Below are 18,601 nucleotides of genomic sequence, written 5' to 3' on the forward strand. Positions count from 1 at the left end.
AAGGGGTGCGGGCTGTGGCCCAACTGTTCTAGACGGAAAACCATACAAGTGACTGTAGCTTGACTGTGCCTGGTATGCTGCCAGGGCCCTAAGAAACAGCTAGAACAACTGCGCATCCAGCTTCGAACACTAGTTTAGCTCTTTAAGCCGACAGAAGACGAAATTATGGAAGAAGGCCTAAACCTTGATAGCATTCGCCTGTGTAGAGATGAAGGTGAAAGTGAGTACATGATCTATTCGTCTTCGTCCTCAGTTGTGCGTCTGGGTCTACTAATACTGCTACGGCTCAGCAGCCTCTGCTTGGTAACTTCCAATATGCGCCATTCTGCTCCAGCTTCCTTTGCTGCCTCTATAATGTCCTCCGCGAATCGCTGGAATGTGCGATCTTCTTCATCGATGTAAGCAACCGCCTTTTGTTCGTCTGCTACCATCCGCTCGCGCTCCTGCTTCTTTAATTGTTCTCTTTCTTTTGCTTGCCTTTCCTGCTCCAGCCTTACCTGCCAACAGCGCCTACGCTGCTCCTGGCGCTGCTGCTCTTCCTTAGCATCAGCAGCGACTGCCGCTGCTCGCAGAAATTCAGCATATTCCAAATCATCTCTTTTCCGTCGCTCTTCCTCCCGTCTCTTCTCTTCGAGTTGCCCTTCTCTACTTGCTATCAGCTGCCGGACCCGGAACTGCCTATTTTTCTGCTTCTTCTCTTCGGCGTCGTTCACATTGGCCTCCCATTGAGCTTGCTGACGTTCCTGGCGTAAACTTTCCTGTATCTGACAAAGTCAGCAATACCTTCTTGAACTCCTAAATTTGTAGGTGTTAGGAAGCGCAATATTCCGAGCTTTCGTGCTGTAGCTAGCCTCAACACAGAGAAAAGCAGAAGCTAGATACAGACCTTACCTGGGCTGCAGTTAGTGCGGCTGCTCCATGGGCCGTAAGTCTTTCACTTCTATCAAGAGCACAAGCCCTAATCTCGTCTCTTCTCTTCCTTATCATCTCCTCGCGCTGTTGGATTTTCGCCGCGCAGGCAAGGGCTGCAGCCTCATCAGCTTGCTTCTGGGCATGTGCAGCTTTGCGTCTTAGTCGGAGTGCTTCATTCTCCAGCATCAAATCCCTATGCAGACTTCTAATCTGCAGTAATCACACAAATGAAAGCGGAGGGTAGCTGTTTTCTTAATAAGAAAGCACAAGCAGAAAGACTTTTACCGTGCCACTAATCAATTTAGGCAAGACAAATCCGATCGCACCTCCTGTAAGCTACTGACTGCGTGGAACTCGTTTCTCCACTCAGACCGCTTTGCTTTATAGGTTTTAGGCGATCGGCGTTCCCGGGCCTTGGTTTTGTGGAGCATACCTTTTCCTTTTTCGCGTTATTCCCCTCGATTTCTGCTTGTTCAGAGTCCTGTAACTGCTTCCTCATGGCTTCCAGTGCAGCGCTTGTCTCCTCACATGCCCTCATTCTCTGTTTAGCCCTTTCCTCAATTTGATGCTTTAGCATTACCCCCGCCTGCACTACATTTCCATCCAGCTCCTCAGCAGCGAGCGGCTGCATTTTCCTCTCTTCCTTGCTATCGAAGTAAGACTGGCGCAATTTCTCTGTAGCGCGCTTCTCTTGGGCCCATCTCTGCTGTTCCTTTTGCCCAGCGACTGTGTCAGCTATCATTAGTGCCCGGATGAAAACTCTAAATTTTTCATCCTTCCTCTGAGGCAAATCTTTGTCTCGCTCAGCTGATACATCTTCAAGTAATTCCTTTTCTTCCGGCCCTTCCACATCGTGCCTGAAAGGCTCTGGGCTACGGGGCTCTTGTTGGTGTGGCCGTACAATAAGGTTGTTTTGCTTGGTGCCGCAAGGTGAATTTCGCCAACTAAGGGCCTTTGTAACTGTTCCTTTCTGATTTACAGTCCTGTAAAGCAACAGCTCCTTCGTTCCGGGGTCTAAGGCGGTTAAAGCTCCCGAAGCAAGCTTCTGTATGCATTGTAGGTCTCTCTCATATAGGGTCACCCCAGGAACTGCCAGACGTTTCCCAAAGCAGTTAGGGTTATCCCAAAAAAACCTGCCACTCATTCGCGCTAGGCTAATGGAAGGATGCGCCTTGAGCAGTTAACAAGGAAAATGATAGCAATACAGTGCCGAGTTTCTACGGCAATACACCATAGGCAAGGCTCTGTGCGACAGGGTTTAAGCATATAACAAGTAAAAGAGCCTAAGAGGTGCAAAATCACCAGTTGGGTCCGCTTTTAATGCCTCTCCCATTGCTGGACCGCTCGACGGCGCTGTATTCTAAACACGATTGTAAAACGATATCGAAGTAGTTCAGTAACAAGCCCCGCTCACCCCGGTGGAAACAAGCATTAATTTCCTCAGAAGGGGCGCATGGAACCCAACGAAGAGATACCTTCAAGGCGTTTCAAAGGTTTTTCAATGCAGTAGAGCTCCTGCTGCCGTTGCGTCCTGCCCAGGTTCGCGAACAGTGGCACAATTGCAGCCCCAAGGCTCGCGATTGAAAATTTCAGGTGCGGAGGGACAACATGCTATCTGCTATCCGAAATGTCAATGGATTCTTGAAATACACACATATATACTATTATTAGTCGTTTTCGCGTCAATAAATGCCATATTGGCCCACCAAATTCCGTCACTCCCACTGGTGGCTTTGCGAACCAGTGCATAAGCATCTTAGCTTACATTTCATGACTTGCTAGTTCTTCATGTTGCAGGGACCGAATAATGCAGATCTGGCTGGATCGAACATTGCCATGTTGCTCGGTTCGCAGCGTTGCGTGGCTCGGAGACTGGCTTTTCCTCGGGACCGACGACGGAACCCTGAACACTCTGAGGGTTACCCCTCGATCCTCCATCACTGCTACTCCTACTACAGGAGAAAGTAACACTTTTCAGAGGAAGCTTGGAGAAGCTCATCACATTCAGTGCTACTCCGGGCACACAGTAAGCAAAGAACCTCTCTTTACATACTTCCAGACAAGCAACGCATTCTGTCGTCGTACGGCACTTCATACGGATTATTATTTCTGCTTTTGTGTCATGTGTACGTTGCTTCAGGCTCCAGTGTGCTACGTGTGTGCAGATGCAAAAGGATTAGTAGTGACAGGAGATTCATATGGCTACGTCGGCGTTTGGGAGGAGGCTGGTGGACAATGGCAACGTCACTCGTACTTCTCCCTTGAGGCTTCTGGGGAATTGGTGGGCCTCACATGTGTCTCATCAGCTGATTTCGCGCCGCAAGTGCACATCTGCGCATTAGATGATGGCCGCCTGCTGAGGGGGACGTCTGAGGGTGTGGTTCTCTGGTCGCGCGATGTGAAAAAGCCTTGTTCTTGCTTTTGTGCTCGCCCTGACGGCAGTGGATTTGCTCTGGCAACGCATGACGGCGAAATTCTTCTTTACGATTCCCGGGGTCTTCTCATTCAGAGGCGAGCTCCAAGAGCTCATGATAGCACTACAGAAAGGATCACGGGTGAAGACCACAGCCACAAATCTTGGTAGAAAGCATTTCACATGTAATTGGTTTTTTTAGTGCCTATCAAGCACGGAAGTGGTATTTATTGATCTGTTTTGCGTGCAGCTCTGGCATGGCAACCAGGATCTTGGTCACTTCAACCGTTACTGGTTGCCTATCGCAGTGGTCACGCCCTGTTGTTGCAGTCTGCCGGGGATTCCCAACCCTATCACATAGATACCAGGCTTTCTTCATGCGTGGCTGCAGAATGGAGCCCTGCCGGAACCTACGCTGCCTTGCTAGGTCTGCCTACTTCAGATGTCTTGCCGCGCATCCGGTCCTTCAGCGCAACACCAGAAACAACAGAAAAAAGCATACGCCAGGACAGTGCTGTCCGAACGAGCCTCTTGCAGCTCATTCAGGCTAGCGGTGAGGTAGTTGCTTCTCTAGATTTGGTCAGTGGCGAGCCTCGGTCGCTCGCGTGGGGCTTTGAAGGGGGAATGCTTGCAGCAGCCGCAGATCTAGGACTTTTTCTAGTGTCAGTGCGTCAGGATGCTGTATGCTGTTCGTTCGGGGATCATGCACTAGCTATTGCTCGTCCGGTAATACACCAGCAGCTAGCAACAGAGGTTTCCTTTACGGGCGAGCAAGGTGGTTGCCGCTGCATACGGGTGTTTCCGGGCCCTCGTCTCCTCGTCTCAGGCGAGAGGCACTGTGCAGTTATGGCACACGCCACACCCGTGTTGCCACCAAGAATCTTCTGGGATGAAGAGTCATGTAGCGCTTGGCAGCATCAGCTGCAGCACCAGGAAGGGCCGTACAGGCTCCTCGATGAAAATGTATTTTGTGAACCTGGCTTGCAAAAGCCGCAGCAGGAACGAAAATACGACGGTTTTCCTGTAGAACTCTGCGACATCTTTGGCAACACAATCGAGACCGTGGTGTCTCCGCTTGGGCCCCGCTTTGCAGTACTTCTTTCTCAGTGGCTAGTTATTGCTGGCAGCTCGCAACATCTCTGGCTTTACCGTCTAGACGGGAAGGATGACAGCAAAGAGGCTCCCTTAGCTTTACTTTTAGACCTTGACTCTCTCATAGAAGAACCTTTATTCAAAAAAGGCAAAGGAGAGATATCCACTTTAAGTGGGCGTGAAGACTGCATAGTGTTGGGAACAACAGAAGGTCAGCTGCTGCGCCTTCGGCTATCGCCTACTGTGCCACACGTAAAACTTGAGGCCTCCGGTCTAGCACCAAGTGGACTACTAAATCTGAGGCTTAGCGCTGGATGCACAGCAGTGGCAGGCTCGGACCAGCAGGGGTTCTTGCATATCTTGAATGCTGTAGTTGCACATGGACCTACCGGTAAGTCATACAATGCTCAGAAAGCAGTAACGATTGATTATTACATACACCCCATGCTACTGCGGCATGATACAACGTATAGTCAATCACAGATATCGCCGTATGTGCAGTAACGTAGCCATGGTTTCCAAGTTACTACCCCAGTGGTTTTCCCCATATGTGTCCTACGGCCATCAGCAGGTTTTGGTGCTAAGCTATGCGACACCATAGAGGACGCTCTAGATTACCTGTGGGCATCTGATCAAGACAACATGATCGCAGTATTGCAAGGGTCTCGGATGATACTAATCTGCACTACACATCAAGAAGCTGATCAGCCATATAACATGAGCCTTCAGGCAAACGATAAGCCCCCATGTGGGCCGATGTACCTGATTGAGCTGTCAAACCTCTGTGCAAAAGCTTTGTGCCTCTCCTGTTTCCAACAAGGGCAAGCAGCGGCTTCTGAACATGACTTCTTGATACGGTATGATGCAGAACCACTAGTGCAAATGAGACAATTGATCAGCCTGGAACAATTACGAACAGATGAGTCAGGAGCGCTAGTGGGACTACGGCGGGCTACTGCACTGGCAGCAAGGTTTAACCATCCCACCTTGTGGAAGCTCATTGCAGACGCCGCGTTGTTAATGGAAGACGTAGACGCCATTGAAGAGGCGTTAGTGAGGTGTGTATGACTTGAATAGCCTTTTACTATACCGGTTCTAATGCTGTACTGCAGTGACATACAGCCTTCAATATATACTGAGCTCAGATGACACCAGGATCACTGAAAGATATAGTCAAAGTTCTGCTCATAGAGAACGCGTCCTGAAAACAAACATTCTACAGCGCTAGACTTTTGCGGGTGCGCAGATGTGAAGATTATTGTTGCATCCAGGTGCTCAAACAGGCTCGCCGATTAGGCGAAACAGGGGAAGGCAGGCCCCTACTCAAGGCTTTAGCTGGGGACATTTTGGGGGCGGGAGTATTCTATGAGAGTCTGCAAAAATGGGATCAAGCTGCTTACCTTTTTGCTACTTTCGGAATGTGGGAGGAAGCATCAGATACTCTGAGGCTGACTGAGTCCTCAAAAGGTCGTGGAGATCAAACTGTTACGAATAATGTTCGCGAGGCCTTGGCTGATGCCTGGAAAGAACGAAGGCAGTGGTCACGAGCAATCGACCTCTATCGGTCACTTGTGCCTCGAGAGGGACTTTTTGAATCATACTTCTTTTCCGAGGACTACGAGTCGCTGGAACGCACTACCAGTGGTCTTCATGAAGAAGAACAACAGGTTTTATTGCGTGCGGCTCACTTACTTGCTGCTATTGGGAAGGGATCAGCCAGCGCAGAGGCTTTCCTTAAGGCGGAGATGCCAGAGCTTGCCTTGAATGCAGCATTGCATAGTGGAGAATGGACAATGGCCATCTCACTGGCCAGAGAGCACTGCAACAACACGAAGCTGCAAGCGATCTCTGCTACTTATAAGGCAGCCGTGCAGCACCAGCAGGGTGTTGGCGGTATCCTTCATGCAGATGAAACCTCTATTTCTTTGGGCGACCCCGAGGCAGCAGAGCAGGGACTGGACATCTTCACAAGCCAACTTGAGTCATCCACATGGAGTCCCCAAAGACAGCGCAACATGCGTGTCATGGCTGCACTGTTGATTCGGCAGAGCTGTTCGACCAATGCTCGTACAAACGAACAATATTGTTTGACATATGAGATTCCCAGCAGCACTGACAGGCCTTATAGGGCCACACCATCTGTAGCACTCACCGGGCACTTCTCCCCCAATTTAGAAGAAGAGAAACAGTGGCTCGGGGCAGCAGAGTACCATCTGTACCTGCTTTGCTGTCTTCATCACTCTGAGCGACGATTTCGTGCGGCTCTTTGTGCGGCTGTGAGACTTTGGGAGTGCTGCTCGCAAGAGGTTCCCCGTCATGTTCGAGCCCACCTACTCTTTGTTTCCGCCTGCAAAGCAAAAGAATGGGAGCTCTCATCACAAGCGCTGCATGTGCTAGAGATGAGCTCTCCTGCATCATCAAGGGAGAGCCAGCACCTGAAGACCACAAGTATCTTACTCTTTGCAGAGCGTCGTGAGCGCGAGCCTCTTAGGGCCTATGATAAGCTCCTCTGCCCCGGATGCAAGTCACTAAGCTACTACTGGGAATGTTCCTGCCCTAATTGCGACTTATATTTTCCTTGGTGTGCGGCTACTGGGCTTCCCGTACGCTACGTTGCTTGCTTACTCCGGGATGCCTACACAGTCGAGAAGGATAAGACCCTTTCGGCGCCACCGTTACGTATGGATGACTCATCATCTACCATCGCTGGAGGGCCCAAACCACCTGACCCTGAAATGGTCTGGCCATATGGTGGACCCTGTGTTCCCAAGGAATGCGGTACCTGCAGCCTCTCCACTGCAGCGTGGGGACCGGGGGGTTCCCTTCATTTATGTCCATTTTGCAGCCAGCCTTTCGTGGGTAAAGGACCAAGTGGCGTGAATTCCCGAAACACCCCATTATGTTGGCTTACAGATGAAGGGGTGCCGAACTATCTGTCTATGGTAAAGCTTGAAGAAGCTCGACTTCAGGCAAGTTAACTGAGTGCATTGCCACGGCCATAGAAAACTGAGCCCTTTAAGAACGGCAGCTCTGGCATCAAGCCGACATTCCTCATTGGTGTATGGCCATGATGTATCATCAAAATAAAATTTTTTTGAGAAGCATTATCCATCCTTTTTGCAAAGTAGCAAGTTAGGTCGCCATGACTTTCGAACAACCATGGATAATGAAAGAGTATTTATTTTTCGACATGTTCATAGCCGGAGTTGCGGCGAAACCAGGTTTGGTCTTTTTCAATATCAAAATGACCTATAAATCAAGTCTCCGCGTATTTACATGATGCTTACTACGGCCAAGCTCAATCTCGAATGGCTGCTTCTCTCTAGCTAAAGCACGAACTCGGTGAGCTGAGCATGTTATTGAGGTTTTCTTGAATACATGCACTGCTCATGGCAAGGATCTCCATCCCATGGATTTGGTCTAACTTCTTAATATAAATGTCGATTCTAGATCACTCCAGAGAATCAAGTAGCTAAGACAGCCGGGCAATTGTAGTAGGGTGGAATATTCAAGACTTTATGGCCAATACAAATTCCTTACGCTGAGGTAGGTCGCATCTGAAAGAACGCCAGTGTGCAGTATGCACGCTCAAAAGGCTGCAGACAAAGGAGTTCTTTTCTTGGATGTCAGCTGCCTAAGGGCAAACCAGAAGCGCTTCTTCGAGCTTTTTTTCTCTCCAGAACTGCGTACCCTCAGACACAGTGGTATGTGCTCTTGACATGCTGAGTGCATTTGGAATGATCATTGTATCAGTCCAGATCGTAAAATTTTGCCAAGGACAGTGGGATCGCGCATAGCTCTAGTGTCCATGACTAACTGACGCTTCTTAGCGACTCTGCCTTCCAGATGTCAGTTTTTGAAAAGATATTGCATCACCAAATTAAGTCATTCTGTTCCAAACTTTCAGGATTGGCAACAAGTATTTTTGTTTTCAACAGGTGTTAAATTTTCTGTATCCTTTCGTATCCTAGCCACGAAAATGTCTCTCCTTGACACAAGTCATGTTTTTAACGCATAGATTCATTTGCGATTATTTTGTCCTTGCAAAGCCTTTGGAATCCATTGAGTTAAGTAGGATTTAGGCCAAAACGTACCATAGTTTGCGCATAAGCACCTGATATCCAAAAAGAAGTATCTCTTCCTATATAGGCGCTAATGTGACGGTTGACTTGCTGCTCCCAAGGGCAATAACGGTGGTGCTTAGAGGAAAAGTTACTACCCAAACTCTTGCATGCATAGCATAGCTTGCTTCCAAGCAGGGCTGCAGCCCATGCCGGCACCCCTCATATACTGTATGCCAAACATTAGCTATCCTGCGCTTCCTTACATGGTGAAAGCTGTTCGTTGCACTACAGGGGCCAGCTGTAAAGATCAATTTTAAGGCGCCGTAAATTGACACTTAACTTCAGAAAATTCAAAGCTCAATACGAAGTTACTGACTGTCTTCCAAAAACATCTCGACCCTTTCCTTGCCCTCTCCCCTCCAGGATCGCGCATGAGAGGAGATGCGCAGATGGGACTGAACTTACTGCACTCTTTAATCAATCCAAGCATTCACGGCTATCTACAAAACGCGCGTAATTTACCACACGCATGGCGTCATCCTGAAGCAACCTATCGCAAATCTGCAATAAATAAGATATACGAACAGCAATACTCAATATTCAATTCATATTGGGTGCGTTTAGTAGAAACTGCTCAAGTCTAGCTTAGCCCACACCACCAGTTCACTTACTGCAGCGTTCCATTCATGATCTGTCGAGGAAACCCCTCAACCAATTCCTGGATAGTATGTGCTTTCTATTAGACACAAACGCAGTGCCGAAGGCTACAGAAAACATGTACTTTTACTACGGCACGAACTGGTTGCCTATGATTCTCGTTTGCTTATTCATTGACTCCCGATATTTTAGCATCTCGTGTCACATTGACAAAGCCAGAAAAAACAGGACTGGGGCCATGCAAGAGCTGAGTCAACAGTTCATGACGCCTGAAATGTCTGGAAGCCTCATACTCCCTCAAACATTTCTCTAAAGCGGCGGGGCAGAGGCACTTCAGCAGTAGAATGACGTGAATTAGAGCGTGCCTTGCTTGCTCCTTCTGTACTCCAGCAGGCACACTAATAATTTGTTTTTGTGCCATCTTCAGTATTGCTTTCAGATTTTGAGTCGCCTCTGTCTGCAGCGTTGACCCCTCTTCGACGGATTCGTTCATAAATGGAGAAACCTCCGAGGTTGTATTTTGCATTTCCACTATATGCCTAACGCAGCTGTCAACTGCCTGAAAGATTTCAGACTCTGTCAAGATTTCAAGCAAGAAGTTTCGCGCTGCATGTAAGTGAAGGTGGCTATACAGTGGTAATCGCCAAGCCCTCGGCATTGTCAGGAGCGGGAGACGCCTATCCTGCGAGCGCTCGTCTGCCGAGTTAGTAAGCTCCGTTTCGCTGAAAACACCTATATTGGATGCGATCCCATCTACTACTGCATCGACGAGACAGCTGGCAATTTGGAAAAGAAACCAGGGACTTTGTGTCTGGTACGGCAACCACGAACTACAGTGGAGGTCAGTGCAGTCGCCTCCTGCTGCTGATGCATCCTTCCTTCCACCAGGTCTATTTTCCTTTAAACCAGATAAACGTGTGCCAAACTGGTCAAAAGTGTCGTGAGCAGTAAGCTGCCGAGTAGGAGAGCCGTACTCATCCAATGACTCATAGGCCTTCCCCGCTGACAGTCTTTGGAGTTTGGCGGGAGGGTGGAGTGCGACAATAGCATTGCTGATTATTCTCTTGAGGGTTTCCACCTCTTTTGTTACACTTCCTAGAGAAAGTCGCAGTAGCAGCACTGCTTGGTCCTTAAGAGCTGATGCAGCGCTTATTGCAGACAGTCTCAGTTCCCGCCTCTTTTCCAACGGCATGTCCTCCAAAATCATAGCAGGTGTTTTACCTGGGTACGTAGCGGCACATTTGTGTGCATATGCCTCAGAGGCTACACAAAAGAGCTTTGTGTGCAGGCGAGTTTCTTGTAGAAGCCATCCCATATCTTCAGCAAGACCGGATCTAGCCAGCGTCTCTTGCAGCGCACTGCAGGTAGCACTTGTTTCTGACTGTAACAGAGTAACGAAATCCGTTATAGCTTGTAGCGTGTCTCCAAGGTCCTCTACAGAACGATTATCCCGTAGCTGGCTGAGTACTATATAAGAGAGGACCTCTGCTGCTGCTTGTGTTGGGGTCTTCCGCCTCGCTAAAGGTCCTGAGCTTTCCATGCTTTGCTCTTGGTTGGGTTCAACCGTACGCATTTCAGCTAACTCCTTGGTTCGTTGTGACCCACTTTCCTGTTGTTCACACACAATTGATGAAGTTCGGAGACTACTTTGGACTTCAACACTTTGGTCACGATTGTGCAGTATATTGCCGCTGGAAGGAGCCATTAGCACCAAACGTCTAGCGAGCCTCAGTGCTGTTCTTATTGCAAGGCAGCGTGTTGCCTTTGAATGAGTTGCCGCAGAAAGTTGTTGAAGCTTTTCACGGAGTATATAGAAGGATTCCTCTTCAAGAATGCGCTCGTCTGGCAAGCACTTGATATATGCGATGAGAGAGGCTAAATTTGTAGGAGGCAGCCTCGTAGATACATCTGCGTAGATCCATATTATTCTCTCATTCGGTGTACCAGGTACAATACTGCTTGTAGTCAAGTTATACTTAGCCACCTTCTCCAGTAACTCCTGGAGGTCTGCAGGTATAATCGCACGCTCTTCATCGTCCAGCCCATTGGTTAAAGCAGTTACAGAACAAACAGTGCTGAAAATGTTTTGCCATGTCGCTTCAGGAATGGCTTCTTTTTGCCGCACTATTCCAGACAACAGTGTCTTGACAACCTTTCTCACACTTTCTGCTGCGAAGTTGGCAAATTGCTCTTGCAAGAGGTAGGTGCGCGCAAGGGTGTCAGTAATCTTTGGCACGATAGGACCGAGGCGACCCAAACCGAGCGTGGAATCGTAGGCATTTTGTAACGCCATAAAGGTGCCCTCTAGCAACAAATCAAGCAAACCTATCATACCGATTTGCTGACCCGGATCATCAAGGCTGTGTTCCTCAAGGGCAACTTTCACGATGTCCCAGTAGTTTTCGGGGTCTATAAAGACTCCCAGTAAGCGCACTGCCATGCTATATGTTTTCACAGCCTCTTTGGAATGGCGGTGCTGTGCTGACAAAACATGAGAGCAGATCCGTAGACAGTCATCTAGCCACTCTACAGCCGCCTCTTCTATGTACGCTAGTGACACCACGAGCAGGCGAGCTGAGATCGCATGGGTGACTTCTTTGAAGTCCTCTACACGCTCGAACAGGGCTTTGGCATAGCGTCTGAAGTACGTCCTTACCATCATTCGTGACCCCAAGCAGGGCCTTGGGGGGTTGCCTATAAGTGCCTCCCCAGCCGCAAGGAATTTTTCAATTGCTGAACTTGAGAGAGAATACCCCTCGAAGCCTAGCTTACGCAGGCGCTGAGAATAAGATCCAACAAAAGATATAAACTGATTTGTCTCTTCCATCTTATCTCGGGCCTCCGCCGTATCCAAATAGCCTCCCAGAGGAAATGCTAGCAAAACTTTCCCTTCGTAGCTCCAAGGTTCAGGAGCCCCAAGCTGCTTTATCTCACGAAGCTCCTTTTCATGAGTAGCCTCGTAGTGTCTTCCAAGCCTCTCTAGAAGGACAAAGACCAGCTGCTGTATAGGTCTGAATGGGTCAAAGAGTCCGCTAAGAAGGTATGGGAACAACCAACTTTCGTAGTCAGCCTTATCATCAAACTCGAGTAGCCACCATGTGAGAATTTCAAAAAAGAACATTCGAACCACAGGTGAATGATCCGAAAGCAGCTCAGCAAAGTAATTACGGATGGTGGTTACTTCGTACAAGGCCTTGATGGGGACAAAGTTTGGATCACGCCATCCAGAAAGCATTTGGACAATTTCACAGGTATACTTGTACAGGCCACAACGGAGCACGTGCGTAAGCGTCCGAAGCGCCCCCATCCTGATCTTTGCATGCTGATGTACAAGGCACGAAAGAATCGATCTTGACAAGGGCTCAGTAAAATGGAGTAGCATATGCTGGTGACGATCGCAAAACTCTGCAATCGCTTGTAAAGCCACAAGTTTTATGGTGGGGCACAAATCCATAGCTCCAGCGCGCAGCAGACCTGTCACCATGTCGAGATAGTTCCAAGCAGATTCGTCTGAGCTCCGATCGAGCACGGCGAGCAGTACTTGCAACAGTTCCTGGCGTACGTCCTCACTCTTCTCCACCGGCGTCAACTGGAGAGGCTTATATTCGGGTGCAGGACGCATAATGGGGGGAAGGTGTGCCACACCGTCGATATCCTCAGAGCCAAAGCGTGGGACCAGAGCACGGAGCACATTTCTGAGGTGGCTATCGACATCTGTAATCTCATTTAAAAACTTGCACAGTAAGCAGGCAGCTGTATGTCGTGCTGCCTCAGTGGGATCCGAAAGGCACAGCAGGAGAGAGTCGATCAGCAAAGGAAAGGCCCGGTTGTAGAAGGCACGAGGTACAGGGGCTTCGATAAAAATGTCTTTCAGCATCGACAGACATTTGTGTCGTTTAGTGTTGCTAGAATCTTCCTTGAGAGTGTTGGCTTGCTGCAGCACTGTAGAAGCCAATGATTGCCAACTCTCAAGTGTATACGCCGGTTTGCCGTGCTTTGCTTCGTCGGTACACGCGAGGTCTATTTCTACTTTAGCCTTCCCAGTTTGATAAACGTGTTTTTCTGATTCTACTGCTCCAAAGCATTTGAGGTTCTGTAGATTTTTAGGTTTGCTCTGCGAATGCCAAGGCCTTCTAACCTTGGGATACTGAAAACGGGATAAGGAGGGGCGACCGTCAGACGGTGTATCCCGCAAGACACTAGCGGACTTGTTAAATTCGCTCCAGTTTCCATCTGCAGGATCCATCATGCTCTCCGAATGCCTTTAACCGAGAGAAACCCTTCAAATTTGTCGGCGATTCGCCCTTGGTTTGTTCTATCTGTCCCGCAGGCCACTCTTGTAAACGCAAATCAATCCATCCCAGCGTGAAGTGCAATGAGTCTTATCTATTAGCCGCAATATTAGTACTATCACAACCCTTTACCCTCAACGTGCTATATGGTGGAACAATAAATGCCCATTGTGCGAGTGAGGCAGTTCCGACCAGTGGAGGGGCGCATACCCAGAGCTGCGTCCCAAGAGAGTACACCTGAGAGGGTCTTAATTGATTCATAGATATTCGTGCAGACGCTCTGGAGGCAAACTAAGAGATACTCAGAGACTTTTGGTGTGTGTGCTGCCGCGTGGCCGAGAGTAGTAAGCAACGGAAGCCGCATAGATGCAAGTGTTTTCCGAAATAATTGTGGTTGAGTCTTCCTATAATACTCATAAAGCACAAATAATGAAGTTAAAACGTATACTGTGTACTAGGAGGCGTAATCCCCAAACGTTTATACGTGCGGTCTCTGCCGCTACCACAGTACCAAGGCGCTTCCACTCAGCTGCACCACTGGAGAGGAAGCGTTTGTACGGATATCCCCAATAATACCGGCTTTAGAATTGTACATATTTCGTCTATTATCTACAAAACTGAAGACCAGATAACTCCACCACAAAATCATAAGTTGGCGCATCTGCCATGCTCGCCAGTATGCATCATTTCTCCCCAAGGGTAGTCTAGGTAGTGACAATAATCATCCAGCACCAACCTAGAACTAGCCGTCTTTGCCATCAAACAATTCGATGCCTGTGTAACATATCTACGGAGAATTAGGCTGTGCACGGGGAAATATTGGTACTGCCCAAGAACGTCAATTTGCCTGATGCGCAAAACCGAAACCTGTACTTGTATCCTTCCTACCCAAAATGGCCTTCTTAAATTGTCAACAATCGTTCAATTTATTTCTCCATAGCATTCGAATTTTATTGTCGATTTCGTTAAATGTGTTTGCCTGATGTCTTCTTTCCAAAGTGCAAGGAGTCAGTTGCCATACTAATAATGTACCGTCCGGGAGCGCCTTGACTTCAATATCGGCTTACTTTCAAAGCTTTGACTTTTAGGCTAATGTGAATAGAAGACGATTTCGGGTATTTCACAATGTGATTCCTCCTTTCACCAACAAATGCAGTGTCCCTCCTGAGCTTGTCCTTGTGTGTGCATTGGACTCGCTGCGCAAGAAACCCAGCCTGCCCTGCTTTCAACGAGAACTCTAATGCTTTCAAGTCTCACTGTGTTATTCGTGCCTGGAGAAGCGCACATTCCGATGCAATTTATGTGACTGCCAATTCACCATGCATTCATCTCTTCATCTATCCACTTGCTTTTACGCCCTCTACCTGCACTAGTGTACCCGCTTGCTAGCAAATATGAACTTATGTGTACTCTTGTGCATGAAATTTCATTTAGCAAAATTAATCAATGTATAGCTGATGTTAGCCAACAGCCCATTTATGCTCGTTTGTCTGAAGAAGAAAGGCATCGTATAGGGCTAGGGCATAGCTCTGTAGTGTCCCCTCCTGTGTATATTAGCTCTGCTTATTGGCTGAGCTAGCATCAGCAAGGGGTGGTGGGGTGGGGGGCAGACGCCGAGTGACTTGGATTGGCAAAAGAACAAGTCCTCAGCTCTCCCCTATGTAGCAATAACTGTATTGATAATGGATCAGGCTCTCATGAGTACATTCATGTTTGTAGTAGTTAGATGAAGGGCTGAGAGGCTCCGTGACTGTTTGCCATTTAGGCTTTTTTACTGGCACCTGCGGAGGCACCCAATTGGGCCACCGTTGTGATCCACTCCAGCGCCACAGCCTCACTACGTCCTCTCTTGCGCCTATAGTTAATACGCCTACGTTTTTTTTTCAAATTTGATGTGCGGTGAGAAGATGTTTAATTCTTTTTTGCCTTCGCGCTGTATTCTCGCTCCGAGTTAAGCTTCCTGCGCCTACGGGAAGCCCCATGGCTTTTATTTCTCCTCAACCCACCTGGAGATTGCCAGGCGAGCAAATGTTTTGGCTCGCTCATTCCCTTCAGCTGCAGAGCAGTATGAGCTGCGTATCATTTTCTTATGAAGCAGTGGCGGAGATGTTTCAGATGTGGCCACCGCCCTGTATGAAGCGTTTCAAGCCACGATCCGCTTGCTGCACGAGCAACGGGACCTCTCTTGCCCAAATATTACAGAGATGCTGTTTTCCTATAAGCTTTGGGCGTATGCAGAAAAAGTTCCTTGCTCCCACAGATACTTCAATGGGTTATCGTTGCATGCTGTTAGCAATAATTGTGATGCTTTCAACGAAGTGGAGAGATGTAGCCCATCCATCCCAGGTGTAATATCCCGTAAAAGTATGTCCATCTGAAATCAAGCAATCTATCATGAAGCTTGTACTACATGTGATTAGCCAAACCGAAAACTCATACTACACACATTTTTTCTTGGTTCTGAAATGTGGCTTGCTCACCGCAGAGCACGCGGCTCACCTGTCGCTGTAAGTAACACCTAGCGGCAAACAGACGAGGGCAGAGACGAAGATATTGTTCAAGAGTCCGCTGCTAGGTAGATTAAAACAGTACTCACGTACACACTGAAACACGGCAAAACATTGCCTATTGACGTTACAACAAGGCAAATAGGTTTGTCTAGCTGAAACTAAATATCTTCTGGCCATTGTTCAGCCTGGCTTGGTGCTCAGGATGAAGCTCACACTGCTTAGTGTCCATTGTAAGTTGCCGCTCTCTGGATCATTTGTGAATCAACATCGGTGCGCAGCCAAGTTTTTTCACGATGTGTTTGTCTAAATTCCCTAGAAATATTTTCTCAACAGTCCAGATACTCTTGGATAGCTAAGGCTCCCGCAGTCCACGAAGGAGACTTACGGCAAATCAAAAGAGCGTGCAACTACTTAGACTATTAGCAATAATTGTGATGTGTGAAACTTTCTTCTATTTTCGGTCGTCCGTTTTGTTGCCTTTTTCGAGAAGGGAAGCTGCTTGGACGGCTTCCTATCTCACATTCCAAGGCAAACCAGCCATGGGCCTGGTCAAATCGTGCTTCGCTCTGCTTATTGCATAACTCATTCACAATACAACGCTGTAACTAGCTGGAGATAATGCCTTTGAGAGTACCTTACAGAGGGTATAAAGTAACACTTAGCCAATGCTTTGAAGTGGAGATAAATCTTGCCTTACATTGAGAATATGAAGTGGAAAGCCTGGAAGGGTCACAGTCAAAGCAATTTCTTCTTTTGGCTCACCAGGCTTCTAATTTTGCTTGTGGGGCAGTTCGGCTGCGAGAGCCTAGAGGTGAAAGTTGGTCCTCCTAGTGGTGCGCCACTAGGCAGGGATGCGTTAAATGAGCCTAATGCGAAAGTGAACAACAGGATTCAATTCATCAAGTATATTATGTGGCTATATTTCTCCGGATACTGGGACAGCTGCTACTCTTTCCCTCAAAAGTGACCTCAAATGGTTGCGCAGGATGCACCAGCTCTGGGGCTGATTACTGCCGCATCTTATATAGGCTTGTATTGCAATTTGTAGAAAACAAGCCGCACAAAACTATAAATCTAAATGCGAAACGTGTAGAAGCAAACTATTTGTGGCAAGATCTATGGATACTTCTTTCAAAGTGGAATCGTTCTACAGTATCTGTTGCATGCCAGGGAATATCGCCCCCTCTCTGCGCTGGTCTTATCCCCAGTATCAATGAACTAAATAGCGTAGCTTCACTCAAGAGTATGAGAAATGTCAGTCCAACCCCAGAATGCGAATCTCTCAGCCTGTGGCAGCGAGCTGCTCAGGTGCATTGAGGAGCTCAAAAAGAAGCGCGATGATCTAGCCAGGAACATCCAAGCTGTACGTTGTTGACTCTAATATCACATAATTGTCTTTATCTCGTCCCTAAAGCTTGCAGATGTCACAGTTCAGGGGGAAGCTAGTAACTCTTGTGAGCGGAGGCCTTATTATTTGGACTTTTGGATAGTGGACAGCCAATTAGGCACTGTCTCTGCAGGAGGCTGAGGAGAAAGAGAAAATTCAAAGGGGCATTGCTACGCTTACTGAAAAGCTTCAAAAAATCACAGGTCGATTGTCCAAATATCCTCGCATAATTAGTGTAGAAATGCCGTGACCAGCACATCCATTAGCCAAAAGTATAAAAAGACCAATCCTCTCTGGCGTAAAGCCGCCTCTGCGGAATGGGTAGTACAGCAAGCCACTTAGGTCCAACAAGCAACGATCTAAGGCCTTGCTGGGCCTTCCGATGTGAGAAACTGTAATATATAATGCATCGATTGTGCAGTGAATCAAGACCGAAATATGCAGGCTCGCGATGAGTATGAAAAGACGATCCAAGAGACGGAAGCTGCATATATCAAGGTCGGTGAGGCTATTCAATGCCACGATCCCAGCTATTCAAAACTCAAGCTTCTTTTTTGGTGCGGTGCGGCATATCTTTCTTACCATTTACCTTGCTTCTGCTATTGCCAGATTATTGAATCATCCCAGACACTGCTGCATGTCTTAAGACGTGAATCCCTCAACTTGGCGAAGAAAGCGGGCCCATAAAGAGCATTTGAGCACGATATTCCACAGCAGTTGGGTGAAAGAAAAGATTGCGTGAATCTTTTATCAGGCAGCCCCCCGCAAACATCAGTGGCTTTGTACCCTTGTGGGAAAGAAAGTGGAGGGCAAATCAGCACCGTCGTGGTCATCGAGTTTGGGGATACGCCTCACCACAGGCTTTCAGATCATATGAAGTGCTGGATGCATTGTGATTCAATCGTATATGCTTCCAGCTTTATTAGGCGGTTTTTGGCTTGCCTGTCACATCTCAAACTATTGAAGCGCCTGGGTACTGCTTTAATTCCTGTAGTGAACGAACACTACAATCGCGCTTCCCGCTGCTTTCGTCGCAGTTGAAGACATGCTCCCGAAGACTCACTCGAAGCGCTAGGGTCTTTGGACGCAGGGCCCTCGCCTAATAACCACTGTTGGCCAGCGTAGAGAGCCCTTCGAATCGTTAGGAAACCCCAAGAGGCCAAACTACTCCCTGAATACGTACTGTAGCTATACTCTAGCTAGCTCCTCACCTATTCTACTGCCTCCCTCCACAGAACTGGGACCCCAATAAAAAGCCGTCTTTAGTAATGGCT

The 18,601-nt window shown here is 48.0% G+C and overlaps 4 protein-coding genes across 4 annotated transcripts; 2 read left to right on the forward strand and 2 right to left on the reverse strand.

Annotated features, from left to right (window-relative positions):
- Positions 1 to 233: 233 nt before the first annotated feature.
- On the reverse strand, positions 234 to 2,056 carry LOC34618802 (calponin homology domain-containing protein DDB_G0272472). The gene is made up of 3 exons (XM_022732120.1): positions 1,346 to 2,056; positions 892 to 1,122; positions 234 to 764 (listed from the first exon to the last, which is right to left on the reverse strand). Exons 1-3 carry the CDS (start codon positions 2,054 to 2,056, stop codon positions 234 to 236), a joined length of 1,473 nt encoding a protein of 490 aa, XP_022590880.1.
- Positions 2,057 to 2,719: 663 nt separating this feature from the next.
- LOC34618801 lies at positions 2,720 to 7,395 on the forward strand. The gene is made up of 5 exons (XM_026335133.1): positions 2,720 to 3,193; positions 3,287 to 3,467; positions 3,576 to 4,401; positions 5,047 to 5,475; positions 5,664 to 7,395. Exons 1-5 carry the CDS (start codon positions 2,720 to 2,722, stop codon positions 7,393 to 7,395), a joined length of 3,642 nt encoding a protein of 1,213 aa, XP_026190918.1.
- A 1,909-nt stretch (positions 7,396 to 9,304) lies between these two features.
- LOC34618800 lies at positions 9,305 to 13,114 on the reverse strand. The gene has a single exon (XM_022732118.2). The coding sequence runs from the start codon at positions 13,013 to 13,015 to the stop codon at positions 9,305 to 9,307; it is 3,711 nt and encodes a 1,236-aa protein (XP_022590878.2). The 5' UTR covers positions 13,016 to 13,114.
- Positions 13,115 to 17,192: 4,078 nt separating this feature from the next.
- LOC113146782 (Sjoegren syndrome nuclear autoantigen 1-like) lies at positions 17,193 to 18,014 on the forward strand. Its single transcript, XM_026335151.1, has 4 exons — positions 17,193 to 17,303; positions 17,461 to 17,530; positions 17,749 to 17,825; positions 17,937 to 18,014. The coding sequence occupies exons 1-4, from the start codon at positions 17,193 to 17,195 to the stop codon at positions 18,012 to 18,014; spliced, it is 336 nt and encodes a 111-aa protein (XP_026190936.1).
- Positions 18,015 to 18,601: the final 587 nt, after the last annotated feature.

The sequence above is a fragment of the Cyclospora cayetanensis genome, unplaced genomic scaffold (assembly GCF_002999335.1).
Source record: "Cyclospora cayetanensis isolate NF1_C8 unplaced genomic scaffold, CcayRef3 CcayRef3_contig_111, whole genome shotgun sequence".
Taxonomy (NCBI): domain Eukaryota; phylum Apicomplexa; class Conoidasida; order Eucoccidiorida; family Eimeriidae; genus Cyclospora; species Cyclospora cayetanensis.